This window comes from Chelonoidis abingdonii, chromosome 4, assembly GCF_003597395.2.
Source record: "Chelonoidis abingdonii isolate Lonesome George chromosome 4, CheloAbing_2.0, whole genome shotgun sequence".
NCBI lineage: Eukaryota > Metazoa > Chordata > Testudines > Testudinidae > Chelonoidis > Chelonoidis abingdonii.
In genome coordinates, this window is record NC_133772.1 from 53,406,983 (window position 1) to 53,430,586 (window position 23,604).

General features: G+C 42.1%; 1 protein-coding gene and 1 non-coding gene across 3 annotated transcripts; both read right to left on the minus strand.

Annotated features, from left to right (window-relative positions):
* Nucleotides 1-4,009: 4,009 nt before the first annotated feature.
* On the minus strand, nt 4,010-18,547 carry EIF4G2 (eukaryotic translation initiation factor 4 gamma 2). Of its 2 annotated transcripts, XM_075065176.1 has the most exons (20): nt 18,340-18,544; nt 16,304-16,410; nt 15,951-16,016; nt 15,344-15,469; nt 14,818-14,920; nt 13,376-13,507; nt 13,185-13,251; nt 12,946-13,097; nt 12,429-12,539; nt 11,750-11,833; nt 11,531-11,629; nt 11,202-11,343; nt 10,916-11,076; nt 10,334-10,447; nt 9,310-9,435; nt 8,957-9,061; nt 8,659-8,874; nt 7,743-8,001; nt 4,953-5,169; nt 4,010-4,031 (listed from the first exon to the last, which is right to left on the minus strand). In XM_075065176.1, the coding sequence occupies exons 8-19, from the start codon at nt 13,027-13,029 to the stop codon at nt 4,961-4,963; spliced, it is 1,710 nt and encodes a 569-aa protein (XP_074921277.1). In that variant the 5' UTR covers nt 13,030-13,097; nt 13,185-13,251; nt 13,376-13,507; nt 14,818-14,920; nt 15,344-15,469; nt 15,951-16,016; nt 16,304-16,410; nt 18,340-18,544; the 3' UTR covers nt 4,010-4,031; nt 4,953-4,960. The 2 variants fall into 2 exon arrangements, with proteins under 2 accessions (XP_074921277.1, XP_074921278.1); XM_075065177.1 differs by lacking the exon at nt 10,334-10,447 and having other exon boundaries at nt 18,340-18,547.
* On the minus strand, nt 10,131-10,297 carry LOC116831092 (small nucleolar RNA SNORD97). The gene has a single exon (XR_004375132.1). It is a non-coding gene; the product is annotated as a small nucleolar RNA SNORD97 (small nucleolar RNA).
* Nucleotides 18,548-23,604: the final 5,057 nt, after the last annotated feature.

Sequence of the window (23,604 nt, forward strand, 5' to 3'; positions counted from 1 at the left end):
TGTAGTCAGTGGCAGTTGGGGCCAGAGGATGTAAAGAAAAAGGTCCTTTGCAGGGTCCCATGCCATTCTAAGCTCTACTTATGTGTGGCCCAGCTGGTGTATCAGGTGACTCCTCCTCTCCTGCCAGCTATTGTAATTGTCTTTGATGCCTCTTTTGCATACTTATTCTATATGTCCCACTGAAAGGAGTGGAAATGTGATGTTTAAATCCCTTCACTGCAATACTGCAGCACAGGACAGGGAATTTTTCCCCTATGCTGTTAAGTTTGGGAAGTGGGTCTAAAAACTGCCCATCAGCTACACCAAGAGACAGCTCAAACGAGGCAATTTTCTAGAAGGAATTACTATTGCAGTAGTACTTAGGACCCATGCTCCTGCCCCAGGCCACCATTTTTGTAGGAACTGTTCAGATAAAAAGATGCCTTTCTGCAGTTAAAAATAAAGTGTTCCCCAGTCAAATCAATGATTGGTATATCTTCTATTACTACTGCAAGCCAGAGAAACTCCTTGTGTGAAAAGGAGACCCATAAAGATTTGTTTGTTTTATGCTCCTTTAATGGTAACTAGTTGTTCCCCATGTTTGAGCCACCATCTTGAATGAGTTTGCCTGAGCCTCTAAGTTGTCTACCACTGACTTAGATGACAATCTTTCTCTCTCTCCCCCAAATCTTCAGTATATGGTGAACAGTATCTGCTTCAATTTATGTCCAGCTGCACTGACAGCAGGAAAGCGATGTTACTTAGAACAGCAAGCTTATAATAAACCCGACTCAAGCATAAGTTGATTTTGTCTAAGTGCACTTTCACCATTAAAATAAATATTGGTAAAAGATTGCCAATTTGTCCCTAGTGAAATGTATACAATGAGACGTGCAACTGTTAAAAATTTCATAGATGCCATTTTGAGCCTGCAGTGATAAAATCATCATTAAACAGCTCAAGTTTATGGCTAACTGAATAGTCCAAGTAGAAGAGAAAACTACAGCTGATGTTGCTTTCTGTTCTGACGGGGAATAACTATCTTTATATTTAGAAAAGGCATCAATAAGGGGATATAGTTGAAGCTTCATTAGTAAAATGTTTTTACACTGTTTAAAATGTTAGTTATCCCTATGTACTGCTCATTATCCATACTACCACCATCAACGAGTTTGGCACCTCCACTTGCCCTGTATCTAACCTACATTATGTTGCTATAGTTGCTAGACAAAGGCAAAGAGAATTAAAGATTTATATATGGTGAAACTTCTCCCAAGAGATGTTTAAACACACTCTGGCAACAGCTATTTTCAATACCAGCTTTCAGACCACACTGCACTACTTGAAGCCAGTCACCCTCTACCTCCAATTTAATAATATACTGAGAATGCTTCTAAGCCTTGTGAGAACTGCACCCTCGGTACCAACCTAAAAATACACCTATTCATGGGATGAGCTACATTTGAGCAACATAATTCAGTAGAAGTGACATTTAGAGAGCAGTCTTGAACACTTTGCGTAGACAGTTATATTCTTGCTTTCCTTAAGATCTCATCTACCAGAAAATGCAGCAATTTAGTGCTTATGTAAAATTCTCCTTTTGTCAACATTTCATTAAAAAAAAGTTACACAAGTGTGGTTGAAAGCTTGTCAATACTATTTCTGTATTCCAGTAGAAGGCAATAGCTTGTCCTTCAAGTGAGGAAATCCTAAATTTTAAAATTGCTTGTAGAATACTATTGCCACGCTGGGTTAGGCCAGTGGTTCATCTAGTCCTCATATGGAGCCAGTATGAGATACTTCACAAGAAGGTACAAGCAACCACACTGCTACAAAATGCAGTCACCCAGATCTCAGGAATTAGTAAAACTTGCCCTGTGATGAAGATTTCTTCACCCCCACTCCCCTGTATCTCATCTTTTAAAGAAAGATCCATTTAACAGTGTCTACATGTTATGAAATTGCACTAATATTAAATAAAGTATTAATCTAAATTAAACTGGCCCTAACCCCTCAGTAGACATAATGTAAGGGTGACATTTAAGCTAAAGTGTAAAAATTAGGAATATGTTTAGATAGCCACATAAGCCACTCAAACGCCCTTGTAAACAATTTAAAATCAATTTTTTTAAACATACAAATTTAATTTGTAATAGTGCAACTGCCCTCATTTAGGAAGGCCTCTACCTCACCAGCACACCACCTCTATACTTTAACTTAAAAACTATTTCATCCAAATGTAGTAAAGGAATTCAATTAGCTTTGGACTGTCAAAGGTTCTACCACCGGGAGACATTCGGAAACAAGTCAAGTATCACAATGTTTATTGATAGATACAAGTATATAAAATCAGGGCATGAACATGTCTTGATAAATTAAGCAGACTTAATTTCAATACTATAATAAGAGGGACCAATTCAATTTCTCACCATTTTATGTTTCACACCCACAAAAACCACTTCCAAGGGCATTTAACCACCTTTCCAAACTGATCGGTTTTTGTGCAAGTAAACCATGTTTCTTTTAAAAAGACTTGTGCACTTGCCCAGGCTCAAGGATATTAAAATCTAGCACATAAAGCCCATTACTAGAGGTAGAATTACAGGCAATATACTATTACAGCAACAACCATCGATTACAGTTAAGGATTCTCTGTAACAACCAAATGGATAATCAAATATTGCAACGACTCAAGTATTACACTGAGCAAAGTGCATTTCTACAGTATTCTGTGTTGCTATTCAGTTTTCTAACTTAACAGCCTATGATAACTGGCAGCAAAGAAAACCCTTGCAATAGACTGCTTCTGCTTGAGAACTTATGATGTAATTATTGCATGCTGCTAATACACTGTTATCTAAACATTAAAGATAGTCTACCATAAAATATTTTAGAGTATGATTAAGACATACTACAAAAACCTTATGCAGAAGAACATCCTATTGACATGTTTCTGCTTTAAATATTGTGAAACATTACAGCGGAATGAATTTTCGCAGTGGTTAGGTCAAATGCAGTTACATCATAGCAACAGTGTTTGCACAAATTTAAGGCTTTGGCTGGTTCTTTAGTCAGCTTCTTCTTCAGATTCTTCTTCTTCAGCAGTTTCCAGCCAGGTTAGCCACTGGTTTACCTGCAATCATATCAATGCAATTTCAGAAGCAGAAAGAGTAGACTGCATGGCACACATACAAAATTTCTACATTTCGCTCACGAGGCTTTCCCCTAAAATACTAGCATAAAAAGCAAGTATTTTCGGTAGCATACATGTCATCATGGACCTTTGCCCCTTTATTGGGGGGGGGGGGGGCGGGAAGAGAAGAGAAGGTCCTTTACTCCTATTTCCTCCCCAGCCAAATAAATGCCAGAAGGCATTCAATTAAGCTAAGTACTTAATACTTTTACCCACGCTCCCTGACTTCAATCACACAATGGAAAATAAGAACTTTTCAGTACAATTTGCTATGTCTGCTCCCATTGACAACACATTACCTGGAATAAGCTTTGCGCGTCTGCATGAAACGTCAGTTGCAGAACATATCCTCTTCTCCACTGCAACAATCACAACCTCTCATCACACTATTCCCTCGCATCAAGAAGACAAAAAAGCGCGTAACATGCCTAAAAAAAAAAAGACAGGTACAAATCAATATAGGCAGTTCCTCAGAAGCATTCCCTAGCTATAGAAAGCTCATGCAGGCTGACAATGCACATTAAATGAAGTTTCATTAATAAGTACGTTGCACAGGGTAAACTTTAGCTCCAGTTATAAAGTAGCACGCTACTATTATACGAGGCCTCTGACAGAGGTTACTAACACTTCGCTGGATGGTACCGATTTACTTTCCAATGCTACTGTATTTTGAGAGATTCTTACTTTGGAAAGTTGTGTGTTGAGATGCACCTGAAGTGCTACAGAGCACTCCTTGTAGATCAACTGGTCATGAAGAACTTCTATTACTTGCTTGAGGAAGCAGCAGTTGTTTTTCCTGCTCAACGCTCTTAGAAGGGCAGAGAAACTGGTCGCATTAGGGCTCACTTCACTTGAAATACTGCAAGAAGAAAAATAAGTTGTAGGAACATTGAAGTTAACTAAGACGGGTTAGGCAACCTATGGCACCATCCAAGGTAGCATGTCAGCTGATTTCAGTGGCACTCACACAGCCCTGCCTGACACCGATCCAGGGCCTCATTTAAATTAATTAAAGAACTTCTAACATTGAAAAACCGTATGTACTACAAAAAAGTTTAGTAGTAGAACTATGAAGAACGAGACCTCAAAACGTAAGATGACTACGGCACGTTAATTAGAGTGAAAATAAGACTGGCAACCACTTTGAAAGTGCCACCCGAAACTAGACTAGGAAGTACTTGACAATGTAAAGTACGTATAAAAAAAAAAAAAAAAAAAAAAAAAAAAAAAAAAGCGCACTTTTGTCAGTTGGTTAAATTCACTATCAATTTCTTCTACTTTCAACTCCTTAAAACTCCTCACATTAAACCCAAGACCAACAAAGGTCCTATTTGGGAAAGTACTCATTGGGGGAGGGATAGCTCAGTGGTTTGAGCATTGACCTGCTAAACTCAGGATTGAGAGTTCAATCCTTGAGGGGGCCACTTATGGATTTGGGGCAAAATCAATACTTGGTCCTGCTAGAGAAGACAGGGGGCTGGACTCAATGACCTTTCAGTTCTATGAGATAGATAGGTAAAGTTATTTGTGGGTCTGTTCTTCAGATGCAAGGAATCCTAATCTTGTTCCTTTGGACTTGGTTAGGGTCATTAATGCTGTTTAAAACACTAAAACAAGTCATCATGAACCCCTTCCTTGTGTAGGATCTTGTCTCTATATCCTCCTTCTCCAGGGTACACTTTATTCCAGCTATGTAGATACTGCATAAGCCATGAGTGAGCACAAGTCCATTTTTAACATGCCTGAACTACTAAAAAAGTATGATTAGTTCAGAGCAAACCTATCATCTCACCTTGTCATCAAAATATTCACAAATCCCTTATCTACATGAAGTTTGGGTGAAATGTTGTCTTTAATCCATTTATAGATGGCTTGAGGAGATGGATCCAACTTTATTTGCTTCAACAGTTCCTTCTCCAGTTTCAGAAGTGGGAACAAGAAACTCAGTCCTTTCCCTTCCAAGATCTCCAGCATACGATCCTTATTCTGATCTATTTCTAAGAAAAATTGAATGAAAATTCTGAATAACTAAGACAACTTTTGAAGGCAAACAGTGAACCAAACCAGCTTAGCTGACAAGGAGAGGTTACTTACAATTACACAGTAACTAGAGTTCACAATGTTTTGCTATGATGGGTGCTCCAGGTAACGATGTACATGCACCCATGCAGACTTGGAGATTTTTCTAATAGTGCCGAAGGGTCTGCACCTGCACTGTATGCCTCCTTGTGCTCTGGTATGAAGGAGGAGCAGACTATGATACTCCAGTTCCTTCAGAACCTCACAGCACAGTTAAGACTCCAAAGCAAATGGGAAAGGAGATAGTGGCAAAAAAACAAACAAACAAAACAAAAAAAAAAACAAACCCACCACCAACAACAAAAACACATATAGGGCCAAGACATCATAACGAATGCCAATTACTATGAATAGGTTTAAACTAGTGAAAATGGCAGATCCTCTGCAACTTCAAATCTTTAAAATCATGATTTGAGGACTTTAGTAACACAGCTAGATGTTATGGGCCTATTAAAAGGAGTGGGTTGTCAAGGTTCTGTGGCCTGTAATGTGCCAGTCAGTCAGATTAGAGCAAGGGTTCTGAACCAGGAGGTTGAGGTTAAATTGTGTGTGAGACAAGAATCATGAGCGGTTAGCCTCCATCCTCAAACCGCACTTTGCCTCCAGCATTTATATTAGTGTTAAATATAATATTAAAAAAAGCTGTTTTTAATTGGGGGTCGGGGAGGAGTTGCACTCAGTTTTACAGTGTGAAAGGGGTCATCAATTCAAAAGTTTGAGAACCCCTGGGTTACAGGGTCACCATGGTCCCTTCTGGCCTGAAAGTCTATATGTCTAAGTTAAGTAACTTCTTTGAGTTATTGTCCCTATAGCTGTACCACATGAAAGTCCCAAGCAGTTCCTTAATGTGGAGGAAGGTGCTTAGGAGATGGATTCTGTACAGTGTAGAACAGCTTCAAAGGCTATGTACACTCTGAAGTCATGATGCTAAGGGAGGATCAGGTGGCTGACTTGCAAGTGTCCTTGGCGGGCACCTTCTTAAGGAGGACAATGGAATTAGATGAACCCTCATGGACTAAGCAATGACTCGAGGGGGTTCATCCCAGAGGGCAAAATGCACCACCATATCCACTTCAGTCTGTGAGGATATTGGATGACCCCCCTCCAAAGGACAGATTTCAGGGAAAACTTTTGGAGGACTTCCTTTGAAAAGGACAGAAAGCCAGGGCTCATTTTATATCCTACTCTTCATACATAGTCTCTGAACCTTATCCAAGTTGCACTTGTCTAGAGAAGACAGCTGAATGTCCTGACTGATGTCCAGTCCAGTGATACTTTATGGAAGAAGTGTGTGATAGGCCTGTAATGTAACTTTGTTCAGAAAAATCACAGCATATGGTGGGTCAACCATGATGGCTTCCAGTTCCCCATTCCTTCTGGCTTAGGCAACTGCCAAGGAACGAAGAGCTGAAGGACAGATGTAGTAGTAAGCAGGTTGCCCTGTGTCTGAAGAGAGATCCTCTTACTGTGTTAAGCATTAAGCTGAAGTTCCAGGGTAAATTGTGGTCCTACACTGGAGGGAACCGATTAAAAAAAGCCCTTAAGGAATCTTGTTGCAGGATATGCAAAGGGTTTTTTTCCTGAGTGGCAGATGGAACAAGCCCATCAATTTCAGGATTAGAACAAAAGCTGAAGATAGATTTCCTGTTATTCAGAAGGACATGCAAGAGTAGAAGTACTTCCAGATCTGGTACACTCAACATTATGTATCTTCTATTGATTCTCCCCTGTTATCTACCTACACATAGAACCAACTGAATTTCAGGAGGACATTACTGCTTTAAGCCTGAGAAGCAGGGATGATAAGCTTGGGCAGGTTATGGAGCCCAACTACTGGGTCAGGAGGGCAGTCAAAAGAAATTATAGACACAGACCAGATGGGTCAGGAACCACACCAGTCTTGGCCACACTACAGTTATGAAAGCTATCATGGCTTTCTCTCATTTCAGTTTGAGAAGGGCTTTATGGATCAGTGAAATTGGAGGGAAGACATGTAAGAGACCCCAGGGACCACTGTGCCAGAAGACCATCTCCCAGGGAGTCACAACTGTGTATCTTCCACACACTGTGCTCTGAGAAAACTGGCATTTTAAGTTGGAAGGCATGGCAAAAAAGAAGGTCTACCTGAGGAAGGTCCCTGTTCAGGCTATCTTCCAAAAATACCACATCTGTCAGCTTCCACTTATGATCTTGATGGCACTACTAGCCAAAAAGAATCTCCAATTAAGAATGCAATGGCACGCAAACATCCTCATCTCAGCATCCATATAGACAACTTGAAGAATATCATGGATACTATAGCAAATATAAGTCAGTGGGGTAGAAAAAACCTGATTAATTTAAGAAATTCTACTATATGACAAAGTTATTTATTAACTGACATCCCCCTCCCACAGAATGTTTCACAGCATTTTCCACGCTAGTGCACTTTATAGAAGTTGAAAGATAAAATGATTAATGTCATGTCACAGTAAGTATTTTGATCACTTACCTGGCAACATCTTCTGCATGTTGACTTTGCTTTGTTGGAAGAGTTCAGTTAGCCATTCTCGGTCTTGTAACTTAGCTAACTGCTGAAGGCAAAGCAAGAAGAGGGGGAAATGGGTGCCACTCTCCAGTGGTTGAGCCAGTTCTGAAATGCTCACCAGTTCTGAAATAATGGCACGGGCTGCAAACTGTGCTAAGTAGGATTTCACCAAAGGGATGTCTACCTCCAGTTTGGGACACTGGTCCAATACATTCAGGAATGCCTAAGAAAAGGGAAGAATATTAAGTTGTCAGCAACATGATTAGTCTAGGGAACTACAAGATGAAAGAGCCGTACATGCAAGCACTATTCTTTCCAAAAGACACGAACTACATATCCAGTGAAAAGTGTGTCTATTATTTAGAGTAGTACCTGTATTTACTATAGCAGTGGTTTTAAAAAATTTTGTATTGTGACTCCTTTCACATAAGCCTCTGAGTGCAACCCCCCCTTATGCATTTTGGGGATGGGGAAGAGGAGACAAGTTAATGGGGGCTGGGAGCTATCTGTCCCGCAGAGCTGATAACTTGCAATCCTCATGCAACCACCTTGCGACCTCAAGAATTATGACCCCCAGTTTGAGAACCCTTGTACTATAGGATATTGGTGTGGGGGGGAAGGAGAGTGTTTTCTCAATTCCTTGATATAATTTTAATCTAGTCAGTTTCACCATTTTCACGTGTGGATCTTGACACAGTATCCACTGAGACTGTCACATTTGAAATAGGAATGTAGTTGTAAAGCCACAATTGGGACAGGCACTTACAAAGTTAGCATTCAAATAAACTTACAGTTTTTAAGCGGACTACCTTTTTGAAGCTAAGCATCAAAAAGAGAACCTTTAACTCAAAAAGAACTCCAGAGCTACAACATGGAGTACCTGCATGAAGTTGTCACTAGTGGCTATTCCTTCCTGTTTGAGTAAGCTGATCAAAGCACTTGCTTTCTCTTTATCTTCATCTGATCGGTCTAGGGATTGAATGATTACTTTGCTCAACATCTCAGGTATGAAGGGCTTTGGAGCCCTCATTTCTCTCACACCACTGATAGCATCATTTGCATTTCCATTGTTCAGATAGTCAGTCACAACAGCTTCCTGAAATAGAAATGAATCTGAGCTCCAATGATTTCTTGCAGTAGCTGTGTCCCGTGTGGAACAGAGTACAACATTAACTTACAGTGAGTTTAAGCAATTCTTCCTTAGAAGGTGGCGGCTTTTTACTGATCTTTGCAGGCTTCTCTTGAATAAGTGGTGGATTTGTTTTGAGACCAAGCTGAGGAGGCTTGAAAATAAGTGATAAAGTTTAGGGTAGTTTCAGAAATCAAATATTTGGTTACATTTATTCAAATCTTTTACTGAAACTACAGCCAGAAGAAAACAAACCCTGTATTCTTTCCAACGTTGTTTTTTATATACGATTGTGATTTATCTTGATGCATGTGCAAGAGCTACTTTAGTTGTCAGCGCTTAAACTGCATACATATTTATACAGAGCTAAACAACAGGCAGTTATCAAATTAGGATATTTACCTGTCCCAAAGGTGGTGTCTGAGTCCGTGGTGGTTGTGCACTGGGAGGAATCATAGTTATTTGGGGCTGAAGCTTTGGCACTTGGTTCTTATTCATTAGAAAAGATTGAGCAGGTCTCAGGCTAATCTGTAAGAAGACAAATCCTAGCTCATCAAATTGCTGAAGTTCCCTGGCAAGTCACTAAATAATCAGTCTCTCACAAGCCCTGCTAATGTAGTGTAGTGACTCAGGACACTTTTTGTAAGTCTGATCTTGATCTCATGCCAGTTTCACACTAGTGTATTCAATGGGATTATTTCAGAATTTACACTGGTAAAACTGTAATCAGGATTAGGCCACATGTGTACTTCAACGCTCAAGAACAACAGGATGAACCACGGATAAAAGTTCCCATTTGAAACAAGATGTGTTAATATAAAAGTGCCTGTATATTTAAGTCTTGGCTTAAATCAGTATCAAAACATAATATTGCAAGTTTTAGCCTTGGGTTGGTATTTTGATGACTGCAAAATAGACCCAAAGTGATTTGCTTTGAAAACAGATGCATGGCTATTAGATAAGCCAAGATTTAAAGGAAAAATATTTGAGTTGACATCTTGGCGACTGTGTCAAATGCAGAGTAAAACTCTGCATTACTGTACATGCATATCAGTTTTAAAATTGACGTAAATATTTTATCATGGCCAACCACTCCCCAAAGCAGACCTTAAAAACACAATACAAGTTTTGGGGGTTTTTTTGTTTAAGACCAGATGAAGAGCTCCTTTATCTGAAAGGCCAGAGGTATTGACCATGCTTTAGGAAAGAAAAATCCTGAGAAATTGCCCTCATATCTCATAATCTTGCTCACAGGACACTGGACACTCAAGGATAATGAGGGTTAAAGTGAAAGTGGAGAAGGGACAAAGAAAAAAAGGAGGAGAAGATAAGAAATAGAGGTCCAGCATTAGTCCTCATAATAACGCGTCTTGCTATAATCATTGGGCAATATATTAAGAATGCTGCAAGTAATGTAGGTATATACCTCATCTGCATTAAGCTGTCCTTTCTTAGAAAACCGAGGTGGCATATCCTTCGACTGTCCTTGTTGCTGGGATAACAGTCCCTGATTCTGGTTATGGTAGAGCTGGCTTTGCCCCTATTTCCGAGAGAGAGAGAGAAAGAGACAGAGAGAAAGAAGTGCAGATGATGGGGATGCAAAAAATATGGTAGTAGTACCAAAGGAACTAGAAAATATTTGCCAGGGAAGGAAGAAAGAGGAAAATAAAGTAGTGTATTCTATCCCTAAAACCAGGGCCATAGATTTAAAAGAAATAAATCGACACATTACACACTGACTCAGTCATAAAACGTGCACCTTCCCTGGCAATAAAGAAAGAAGTCTCCCTTGCATCAGTGTCTCTTTTTTCAGAGGAGTGGGGGGGGGGGGGTTGGGAAAGAAATGACTGTAGTGTGCAAGAAGTGCTTATTTTCTTACCAGCTGTAAGAATCTTATACAAAAAACACAGATGACCATCATCCATCTGGAAGCCTGCACATCTGTCTCAATCTAGAGAGATTCCAAAACTAAGGTTTCAGACAGACAATCACCAAAAGTCTTCCTTACCTGATTTTTCAAAAAAGATTTCCCTAGATCTCCAAACTGGGATTGGGCAGGAGGCATGAGGTGTCCCCCATGGCCATTGAAAAGTTGATTTGAACGATGACGTCCCATGGTTGGTGAAAATCTATCCTGAATAACTCCTGGACCAGTACCAATTCCGCTACCTGTATATAGGAAGGTGAATGAGAACACAGACAGTTCATGTACATACCTGACATTCAAGAAAACGCTGCTGCTGCATTCAAGAGAATGCTGCTGCTGCCATGGCAGCTTTAGGATTTCAGTTTACCTGGCATCTGTCCAAACATATCAGCAAGCCCTCCAAGTGGGTCCCTGTCAAGTTTCATCCTGGGTGGCATAAACGGTCCCTCCAGAAAGAAGTCACTTCTCATCCCTTGAGCCATAGGAGCAGGAATAAAGACTCCCAGATCCTTCAAAGACAGATTTAGAATCTTAGTTCTGCTAGTCCAGAATATGTATTACCAGTCTATTCAGATTCTAGAATTAAGATTTTAGTCGGAGTCCAGGAGTTTGACCAACCCCCCTTCATGCAAACATGCCACAGATGACCAATAATACATCATTACATTTGGTGCAAATGTATATGGAAGTACTTACTTTTACTGCATCTTGACGGATTTGATTGATAGTCTTTGGTCCATTGTCAAGAAAAGCTTTGCGAGGAACCCAGTTGTGTTCTCTCAACTCCACAGTATCCTAAAGAAAAAAAAGCAAAAACCTAATGTACAAAAAAAAAAAAAAAAAAAAAAAAGGAGAGGGAAAAGAGAGAGGGGGGAAGAGAGACAAAAGGGCAAGAAACAAGACTAGCACTCTTACCTGCAGCAGGAAACGAATCCTTGCTGGCAATTCCTTACTTAACATCAAGGAGCGCATACGGGCAAAGTACTGATCCATTAAGGACTAAGACGAGAAAGAAGCCAAGTTTAACTTTGTTGCTTAAAGTTGCAGTTTCCCCCTCAATAATCCCTCTTTTCAGTATTACAAATTACATTTAATATGTGGCAGTATTCCAATTATCTACAAATGGTAAAGAGAAACAGGCTGTCATCCTCCCCTTGTTTCTCATTTCCTTAACGGAATGGTTTGGACTGAACTGTAGCTGAATCACTAGATTATCTTCTGCCCAAGTCACTGTGAGGCAAAGGTCAGAAATGTCTGTCAATACTATTTAGCTTTGTAAACATTTGACAGTGACAAGCTACTAAAAATAACTAGGAAGACAAGACAAGTCAATCTTAAGAGACCAGGGGTAGGAAAGCTATAGGCCACAAAACTCACATCATGTAACTAGTTCCTTGTGCTCAGAATATAATCATACAGCATTTCTGGGATAAAAATTAGTATTCACGTACATAATTCCTCAACTTTCTAGAGTTAAAATTGTGAAAAAGCAACTTATTACTGCTCCCCGACCCCCCCCCTTTTTTTTTTTTTTTTGCACAGAGAGCCATTTAAAAAAAAAGTGTTAGTACTTCAGTTTGCAAGACAGACATACCTTGGCTTTTGCATGGTCTAGTCTAGGTCCCACTGTCCTCATTATCTGACAGAGGCACTCCAAATCCTCCCCCATATCCTTGAGTTGGACTCTCTTCTTCTTTTCCAAAAGCTAAAGATGGATTATTTCCATTAAGAGGGGGGATCTTTTTTGCAGACAGTTACAATGTTAATTCAAAATACAGACTGTTCTCCCTTCTCTCTCTATATGGAGCCTTATCCTGCAAGATACCTGGACCAAATTAAAGCCTCATCTTGGAGAATTCTTATAGAACTCTTAATAAAAGCTATGTACTGAACTGAAAGTTGCCCATATAAAAAAAAAAAAAAAAAAGGAAAAAAAAAAAGAAAAAAGTATTTTGCACTGCCATTAACTATTCAATTTTTCCTACATACACACCCTAAAAAAACACAAACATCTCTTACAGCAGTATTGACTATTTTGCACTTGATGTTAGCTGTAAAGAACTATTTTACTGAGGTGGTACACACCAAATTTAGGAAATCCTGACACTTACTGTTTTGATGCACTTATGAAGGATAGATTCATGAATAAGATCAAGCTTGCCAAGTTCTCCAATGAATTTGATGTTCCCCAGCATCTTGATCTTGGCAATAGCTCTCTGTTCCTCCTCCTCCGGGAGGAGGGGGCCATCACGCTTATCATAGACTGGACATAAGAGATATTGGTCAACAATACTGGACAAATATGCATAAGATATAAGTCTAGATTTAATATAGAATAGTTTTATCTTACTATCAACATTTCTGGTGCGATTTTCAAATTCATCTTGAAGTTTAGAAATTAGGAGGCGTCTGAATGTCTACAAACGAGATATAATCAGGTTTCAGACCAATGCAGTTATCCACACAAGCAAGAAGTTCAAATTTTCAGTGAGAGAGAGAGAGAGAGAGAGAGAGAGAGAGAGAGAGGAATAAGACACTCACTGTGCTTTGCTTCTGTCCTGGATGACACTCTGCTGATGGGCCATCAAAGTTGGGTGCATCTTCTGCAAGCCGCAGACATAGTTGAGCATACAGGGAGCTATACTTCGGCTCTTCAAGGGCTTTGTCTACGATCTAAAGAAAATAGTATGTTTCTAGTACAGTAACTGATTAGACTTTAATTAGAACTTTAAGATACTCTATCAGGATTAAGTAGTGAATATGTCCAATAGGACACTAACAGAGATGATTTTTAGAACTGCTTTATTTGGGGCAAAATACCCAATCATAAAATTACAAGAGTCACTCTTTATGTGTGACTTGTTCCAAATGGACTCCTAGTATTTCCTAACCTCTTATAGCCTTAGGCCCCATCTACACGACCCGTGAAAATCGATTTTAGATACGCAATTTCAGCTACGAGAATAGCGTAGCTGAAATCGAATATCTAAAATCGAGTTACTCACCCGTCTTCACCGCGCCGAATGGATGTGCACGGCTCGCCATGTCTAATCTGGAACTCCGTTTGTTTTGGTGGAGTTCCGGAATCGATGTAAGCACGCTCTGGGTTCGATATATCCCCGTCTAGACGAGACGCGATATATCGAACTCCAAGCTTTCGATTTTAACGCGCCGAAATGGCGCGTCGTATAGACGTGGCCTTAGAGAACTCTAGTGTCTTGCGTAATCTTCAATAAACTGGTATTCCAGTGTTAAAAAAAATACCCTCCTCCGTCCCCTCCAACCATCTCGGAATCTATTATAGCCTTACAACACTGCAATGGGATTTAAGACAGTAATTGTGCCTGAGCTCATGATGAGTGTATTTGGTTCTGCCTCAGCACCAGAGGGATCACAGCATGGTGTACGTGTCTGTGGACTAGATTCTCTCTCAAAGTCCCTGCCAGCCCCATTTTAGTTCACTTGACTATGTAAATTACTTAAATATAAAGCACAAGGATGGGTAGTACAGTACAACTCTTGTTTTTCACAGTATAACTACTACTAGTAGCAATGTTTCAAAAAAAGCTACACTATCACTTGGCACTCAAAGTGTAACACAGAGTCCCAAGACCACCTACAGAAATGTCAGAAGCATTTGTGGCTAGTAAAAGCCTGCTTCAGATGAAAAAGCCTTCACATCCTGTACTACTGCAGAAACCTTTACCAGGAAGGGTTGTTTTAATATATGAATAGAAAGTTAAATTGGTTGTTATTTAGGCTGCTGCTTCTCTTCCAGTTGTAATCCCCAATATGTAATAAAATTAAGTTTTGGGCAATTTTCCTTCATCTATTTGGCCCTATTTTATATTAGAATTGTTCCTGATAGACTTTAACCAAGATTATTCATCCTTTATGCAAAAACTCTTAGTTTTAGAGTACAATCACTTAGATATTCTTATTGAATACTAAATTCATATGTACTTAAAATACACCTGACTTACCAGTAGTATGATCCCTTTTAGAATGAGCTTAGACTCTACACCCACATTGAGGAGCTCAAGGCATAGCTTGTCAAACTTTTCAGGAGTAAGTTTATTTAGTATGCTAGAAGAAGAAAAAAAAGAGTTAGAGGAATCAGTTATGTTTGTAAAATGTTCACATAGCCCATACAGTTTAATTTGTGTGAGTTGGGGTTAAGATTTGAGTTGTCCTGGTTTTCTTCCATTTATCATTTTAGGTTAAGTGTTAACTAGAGGCGGCTTTTCAGGGCACATGACAGAAGACAGACAGCTACTCAGGAATCTCTGACCAGCTTCAGGAATATTCTCTTGTAAGCTTATGCACATGTATTTGCCCCCCTTTCTAACCCTTTCATTAGGAACCATGTATTTCAATTTTAAACATACAAGACAGTGGTTTCAACCTCTCATTTGTGGACCTCTAAAAGCTTGTTGGGGGGGGGGGGGTAATTTTTAGTATTCCACTTTGCCACTCAATATTAACCTTAAAAACAACAGACCAACTCACCCTCTTACTTTCCTGAAGATTGCATCATGTCGTTCTTTGTCATTTGCGGAGTCGTCATCTCGTCTAGTGCTTCGTGAAGGAATCCATTTCTGAGCGTTTTGCCCTGGGGTTTTCCCCAGGAACTCGCTATATTTATTGAAAAATATAAATAAAGGAAGCAAACTGAGAAAAGAAGATCTTGCTCAAATGTTGTCATAAGCAACATAAGCTTTGAATGTCATCTTAGATTTAGGTTATGAACCTGCAAGTAGTTGTGCAATAGGTGCTCCCATAGCCTATGGGGACATTATGGAGACCCACATACTTCTTTTGTAGGATTGGGTGTTCTCTAGTGTCCCCACCAACTCTTCTCCACACCCCTTTGATTTCGTTTCAGTAAAATGAAATCTGTTAGTAATTGCCTACAGTTAGCCAGTTTAACTAAAAAACAAAATGTGTCTAGTATACAAAGCTGGAATAAGACTTGTCAGTGTTATCTGTTAGGAAGGTAACAAAAGCTGACAAAAGTCTAATCACATGGTGTCTTAGAGAAGTTTACAGGTTTGAGATCAATAATTGCTGTTATGTATGTATGCAGACTCTTTATTTATGGCTATATAGGACATACCTGTTGCTGGCAGTCTTGGGATAGTGCTGAGGTGCACCCCTACTACCTCCTCCGCCTGAAGAAGCACTGTTTCAGAGAAGAATATATCCTTATTCAAGGCTTTTCAAAAGTACTCTCTCTAGCACAGGCCTAGCTACACAATTTTTTTGTATATTTTATTTGAAAGTTTACCTATACATCCTTCAAACAGAAGTTAAAAGTGATACAATTAATCTGTCCCTTAGCATATGAAACTAACTTAACATTCTCAGAGAAAGTTGAACATATATATTGTCAGACATTTTGCTTTTGACTTATTTCACAATAGTTTGTCATGATATAGGGGGGTGGGCGCGCAGATGGACAACACCTACCTGAAACGAGAAGCACCCCCTTCTGCAATCGCACTCTCCACTTTGGCGGCTTGACAACGAAGAATCTTCAAAAGAATAATAAATTGACAAGGTGGGGGGGAAAAAACCTAGAATGACAAATCAAGAGTTCATATTACTGTTATAAGCACAAGCGAATAATTGTTCTTCTCTTCAGCAGGATGTCTATTAACAAACCACATTAAAAAAAAACCAAAAAAAACCCCCATAGTTAAATTCAAATAAATAATAAAAAGTCCCCTAGAGCTTAAATACAGTTTGAAAGTCAATTTGTTCCTTCACTTATGTGCAACACTTGATAACATAAGGGACTTCCTTAGAAAGCTCGATTATGCGACCATGATTGTCTCTTGTGGCCAAAAATAAGGTCTAAATTCTTGCCTGAAAGACAGCTTTTTCTTACAGGTTATTTAAAAAATATATATATATATATATATATACACACACACACACACACACTCTCTGTCTGATGTCATATTCGCTTAAGATTTTGTCCAGTTTTAAAATAAAGATTTATTTGAAGTATTGTGAAGTTTGGCAGGAACAGCCACACAATAATGTCAAATCTAACAGGAATGCATCCTGAACACTGTAGTGTGAACAGATATGCCAGATCATAAAGTGTTTAATCCAGGCGTATTTAAGATCACATGAATATCTAATCCATATGAAAGATAAAGCAGTTCTGTGGTTAAAATGATTAAGCCCCATTTGCTTCACCCTACAAATGGTTAAGATTCAAAGATGGAGGTAGTCTGATCATGCCCGGAAATGTGGGTGGCCTTTAAAAGAAAAATCAGAGCAGTACTCATCATGGAGATAATCTGCTCTGAAGACAAAAGATCGAGCATCTGAACAGTTCTTTGTTTCAAAATTTTGCTTCCACAGCCTTTTCTACTAGCTCAACCATTTTAAAAAAATTAAGCGATGAGATAAAGCATGATGGAGCCTAGTAGAGTTCTCCTCACCAGAGAATAAAACCATGAAAGGTGTTTCCCCCTGAGGAAGTCCCCCCCACGCCCCCCCCCCATCCTATGCGCGTTTGGCAGGTAAACGCTACGTCCTATTCTTTAGATATACTTTCCACTTGAGCAATACACCTTCTAATCCTGCCCTGGCAGCTCCCCCCCCCGCCCTTCTCTCCAGCAGCCTGCTCGGGCTGGGGGCTGCGGGAAGGGAACAAAGGGGCTGCTGGAAACGCAGGCGGCAGCACCGGCACCTCCGCAGGACACAGGCACTCTCCCCCCTACCACACGGAGCCCCGAGCGCCCGCCCCGCCGCCCCGGGCGCCGCCCGTTCCTAGGCTCGGCAGGCCGGGCCGGCTCTTTGTTCTCGGCGAGGGAAGCAGGAAGCCCCCACCCCGCCCTCTGCAGGGCGACGAGCTGCTCCCCTGTTACTCGCAGCCCGCCCGGGCCTCCCGCCCAGACAAAGCGCTTCCCCCTGCGCTAGCGCAGGGAGGCACTGGAAAAAAAAATGGGGGGGGGCGGGCGGTGATGACGTTCCTCCGGATCGAGGGGCTCGCCCGCCCCCAGGGAGGGGTCCCTATGGGGGCGATCACGGTCCCGAAGACGCATCCCTCTCTTGGGCAGGTCGGGGTCAGATCAGGGCCCCTCACCTTCCCTCCCGATGTGCGCGAGGGCAGGCAGCTTCTCCGGGGTTACGCGGCAGCCACGCTGCCTTCCCCGGAGGACTCAAGTCTCTGCTTCCCCTTCACCCCGCCGCGAGCGGCTGAGGCGCCCTTCCAAGAGCAGAGCCCGTAACCTGCCCCCTCCGCCGCGCCTCCCCACGCCCGGCCCGCTGCCAGTCCCTCCCTGCGGCTTCTCATCCGAGCCGGAGGGGCTGCGAGTCTCTCCCCTTCGCCCACCGACCCGGGAGAAACCGGTCCCGACGGCCGGGGCCGCCATTTTGTAGTGAAGAAAGAGGAGGCGGCGAAAAGAAGATGGCGGCCATTTCAGTGGCGGCCATTTTAGACAACAGTAACCCCCCCCAGCGCTGTCCGCCGGCACCGGCTTCCTCACCTTCCCTGGGGCCTCGTCAGCTTCACTGGGTCCCGGTGGCTACCAAGGGCGGGGGGAGAGGCGACAGAAGGGAGGGGGAAAGAGGGGACCGGGGTAGGGAGGGGGGGAGCGTACGACGCAGGACGAGCCTCCGAATCACCCAAGCAGGAGCAGCCAAAAGCTTCCTTCGACCACCTCCATATAGATCCAACTCACAGCCGCTTCTAACGCGCACTGAGCCAGCCCCACTAACTTTATTACCCTGCGCCCAACCTACCCCGCCTCAGCGCAACAACAGCCAATTGCCGCCGGAGACTCCGCTCACCCTTGCCAATCACAGCAGAGGAAGGGGGCGGGGATAGAGCAAAGATGGGGGAGGCGGGAGCAAGGAAAGGTTGGTTGAATAGCAGCACCTCCGCAGTGCAGCACCGGTATGCGCGAAGGCATTTACGGTAAGAGGTTTGCGTAGCTGACTGGGTGAAAGGGGGGCGGTTGCGCAAGTGGCGCACCCATTCAGTGGGTGCTGCCTGCCTGTCTCCCTTGTTTGCTGTTTGTTCCTATGTTTCTCCCATCAGGCAGTCTCCTGCTTCAGGAGGGTGAAGGAGCTGTCCCTATGCAGTACATCAGGTTGCCCTGGTTACAGCGAGCAAGGAGAGGGAACGTTTTACTACTCATCCTCTATGACCAGGTTGAAAACACACTTACACACCTCCCATAGTGTTGCCAGCACTCACGGTTATACATTGTAATCTGAGCCTGAAAACAGCTGCATGAAGGACGGTTGCCATGGGGGCTGTAGGGGTCTAGTCCCCTGCAACCAATTCTAGGGTTACATTCCCTGTTTAGGGGCCAGCTAGGGTACAGTAGATGGATTCAGCTGGTAGAGCTGTTCAGTCCATCACATGGCATCATGCAACTGACATAGTTGACAATGAGTTAGGAGGCTGGTTCTGACTTGCATAGTTTATACTGTGTTTAACAGTCATTCCTGAACATGGTTGTAGCTATGGTAGCACAGTTGGATGCCTTGCCATGGAAGGACTTTTGCTGCTGCTGTGACTGAGAGCACATGCACATTTCACAATGCAGGTATGAGGCAGATGAAAGATTTTCCTTACATTATAAATCACAGTTCTTTCCTCCTCTTAGCTGATATTTTTGCACATTATTTTAGAGTTCAATCTTGTCAATAGTAATCATCATCGGACATATCAAACCTGCAAAAAAACAAAACACAAACCCAAAACGCAGAATTGGGCTTGTTTTTCGCTTAATTGACTTGTGAGTTGCCCGTTGGCTAGTTTTTGGGTTGTTGCTTTTTTTCTTTTTTTTAATTGGCTCCCAGCAAGCAGGGGGGAAAAAGAGTTGAGGTGCACAGCAGGCCCATGCCAGTCCCAGACTGCATGCCAGGGGGATCTAGGCCCAGGTTTTTGTCTAGAACCGTGATTGTTCAGCTTGCAAGACAGACTTCAAAATATAGCTGTTCTCCCAAACTATTGTTTTTTCCTCACTTTTCAGAGGGTGGTGGCAGAAATAAAATGACACGTTTGAGTAGATATCAGGATGGTTATAGGAGAGTCTGAGTTGGGGGGCAATTGGGAGGATTCTACTTATTGACATTGGTCCAAAGTGCATGTTATAAAGATTAAATTAATATTTTATATATGCAGCCTGAGCTTTTAAGGAGCATACTCTAATCACTTAAAATAAACAGAGCCCTGTTTGGAGCACTAAACTGTCAGCTACAACTATAACCATGTTATAAGTTGTGAAGCATGGTAAACTATGCTTAGCAGTAAGTGTTGCTCCTTCTTCTGACAGTCTCAACAATCTGGAAAAAATAGTAGGAGAGGTCTAGGCCAAGGGCGTTACAGGTAAGTACCCAGCAGAGGCTGAGTATACTCCTGTACTCTACCTAGTGTTTACACAATATACTAGTTCTAGAAGAGTGGTGGTTAGATGACAGGAAGGGTAATCTCTTCTTCCAGGAATAATAGCCCAACTTCCAGGCCTAGGTCCCAGAGAACTCTTGTATCAAGAATGGACTCTAAAACAGAGACAAGGCAGAGAGCAAACTCTCCTACAGCTCACACAGCCATTTCTTCCTGAACTACTGACCTCTACGAAGAACTTGCATAACCCCAAACTAACAACAATCTTGTGTGCCATCCCAAAGCTGAACATTTGCTTGCACACTAGACGAACTTGGAAGACTGTGTAACAGCACCACCTCATAATGTGTACCATAACAATATTATCATTGTCTAAGGCTTGGTCTACACTATAGAGATAAGTCAACTTAAGGCATCTTAAGTCAACCTAATTATGTCAGTGTTTACACTAGAATACTGCTTCTGTCAAAGTAAGTGGCCTGCTACACTGACATAACTCCACCTCCATGAGAGGTATAGTGCTTATTTCAATGTAGTTAGGTATCTGTGTAGACACTGCATTACTTAGATCTGCTGTTGGCTGTCATTCTTGTCAGTTTCATGGCTTCAGCTGTAGCAGTTGTGAAACTGACAAGAATGTCAATTACACTGCTGGTAAGCTTCCAGCAGTGAAACTGAGCCTCTACTTGGCTCACAGCTCAGGCTGTCACCCTGGGGAGGGTGGGTTACTTCACCATGAGCTCCACACTGCTGTCAGTGTTCCACTTCAGTCATGCAACTGCTCCTGGTGAGGATGTGCATCATTGGTGGCCGGTACAATAGGCCAGGCAGGTTAAGCCTCCCCTAACCCAGGCAATAGCCCCATCCATGCTTTGCTTCAAAAATCTCACCCTTGCTCCCCTAAAGCCATCAGGGGCTGACTTTGTTCCAGCGGCCTGGAACTTATCTGGCTGGCAGCCCGACGCACTCAGGCCAGCCTGAGGGTTGGGCCAGTGCTTGGTCGTGCCCGGTCCTTGGGCCTACTGGTGGCCTGGGGCAGCTTGGCGCGGCCAAGGGCCAGGATCAACTTAGGTCAGCCCACAGGCACGCCGGTGGCCAGGGGTGACTCAGCCGGCTGGCAGGTCCGGCGTGGTGGGTGGAGGTGTCAGGCTCATGCTGGCTGGCAGCCAAGGGCCGCTCGGGCAAGTCCATGGCTGAGGGATTGGGGTGGTTTGGCCAGGGCTTCTCTGGCTGCAGGGGGAGGGTGGGCCCTCAGGGCTCTGGCGGGCGAGTGGGGAAGGGGCCAGGTAGGTGAGCTATCCTTCCTGAAGTGTGGGAGGGTTCACCCACCACCCATGATGTACACTATGGGCAGAAGGAGGGTAGCATGAACAACAACAACCAATTGAATTACTGCAGTGGCTGTAGGATGACCTAAATTAAAATCAGCCTAATTCTGTAGTGTATACAAGCCATAATACAATTATAGCTTGCAGTTCAGTGTTTTGGTAGGGATGAGGCTTTTAATTTGTATTGAGTAAAATTTACCCCTGCACTATTTAAAAATAAATGTCATGCACAGACACATATGCTATATATAGGTAAACACATGTAGGGACTGTTTTAAAAGAAAAAGAAAAACTAGGAAGCTCAAGATTTCTTTATGACTTAGGGTGGAGGAATATTTTTTTCCCTCACTTGTGTTTTGTCAAAAGGCAGCCTTTCCAAGGAGCTTTACAGCAACAACGTGGGCCTTAAGCCTGCATGGGGTTCACACAGGCAGACCTCCACACCTGTCCACAGCTCCACCCATATCAGCAGGGTTCCATGTGGATGTAGGGTCTGTGCACACAGAGGCGATTATGAGATCAAGGCTTCAGATATTAAAGCACAGTTATTTAGGGTGTTACCAGGCTTCTGTCAAGTAAAAGATTTTGAATAGTAGTACAGAATAGATCCAAAAATGTGTGTTGTTGGGGTTTAAAAAAAAAAAAAAAAGTGTAAGAAGTACTCAGAATTCTGGAAAACCAAATTGAAATGAGGGATTGTGTTTTGCTTTCAGTTACAGGACATTCCCCTACAGAGCTTGCAGTGCAAATATTCCAGCACTGTGCTAGAGTACAGGATCCCAAAGTGGAAGTGAAATAAAAGCTCAATCATTTGACTTTCTCTAATTAGTCTTTGTTGGGCAGTGGGTAGAAGCCACTATTTATTTATGTAAGCAAATTATGTGGGTGTTGATTAGCAGACCATTGTATCAACCTCATTACTTTTTAAAAAAAAACAAACTACACTACAAAATATTGACTTCTATATTATAGTTAAAAAAATGAACATTAAACTACAATTGCTAAATAAACTAACAATACAGCTCATGGTGCATGATCCTTACTTTTTTAAATTGTGCTTTTTCTCTTAGGCCCTGACACTGCAAATGTGCATGTAAGTAGCTGTGTACATAAATAGTCCCATTGACTTGAATGAGACTATACAGGCGCATAAATGTTTGAAGAAGTGGGCCATTAATGTGAGCCTGCAAGGTGTTGAGTATCTCTGGAGAGTTGGTTTCCCTTCCTCTTTACTACTGCTAAAAATGTTGGCAGGACAAATTAGGCTTTGAAATACCAGTGTCTTGTATATTGCCCATCTTAACAGTACCACCAACCAACACGGAAGGCACATCATTGCTCCCATCTGAGAGAGGCATGGCCCAATCACTAGTACAGTATCCAGCACACATCTTACTTGAAGGAGTTTCTATATTATCCCACTTTGCTCCAGACAGTCAGCCATACATTAATCAGTTTCAATACCCCCTTTGACCGGTCATCTGTGGTCCTGATGACTAACTTACGATAAAGGTTTCTCCAGACTACCCTATCATCACCCCTTTTCTCCCCTTTAAATATCTTCTTTTTCCATAATGTCACTTATACTGAAAGCCAGCTACTCAATGTCTGGAAGAATCCAGGGCCAAGACTGATCTAGCTATACCTCTCCTCAGCAGCTGCCTCTCTGTGGGTATGTGGGAATAAGTTGCCTCTTTAACAAACAGTTATTTATAATCTTTGTTCCATGTTTTGTGCCATCTCTGTGACAGATTTGCTCTTGATGCTGCTGTTCATTGGCACCTGGCCTGTCCCTGAAGGTGGGGTCCACTGCCTTTTTTGTTGGTAAAGAAAGAAAAAGGTTGGTAAAGAAAGAAAAAGAAAGAAGCCTTAATATCCTTTCTTCACCATACATCAAAAACATGGTTTTCGACATGGACTGCTAACTCCAAAAGTAAAAACTCAGTCTGGTCCTTTAGAATCTAAATCCAGTTTCAGTAGAGTTTCAGGGTAACTGCATCTGTATCTCCCCCTCCATGGTCCCTCAAGGGCACCCGCTGAAAGGTTTTTGGCTCCTAGATGTCACC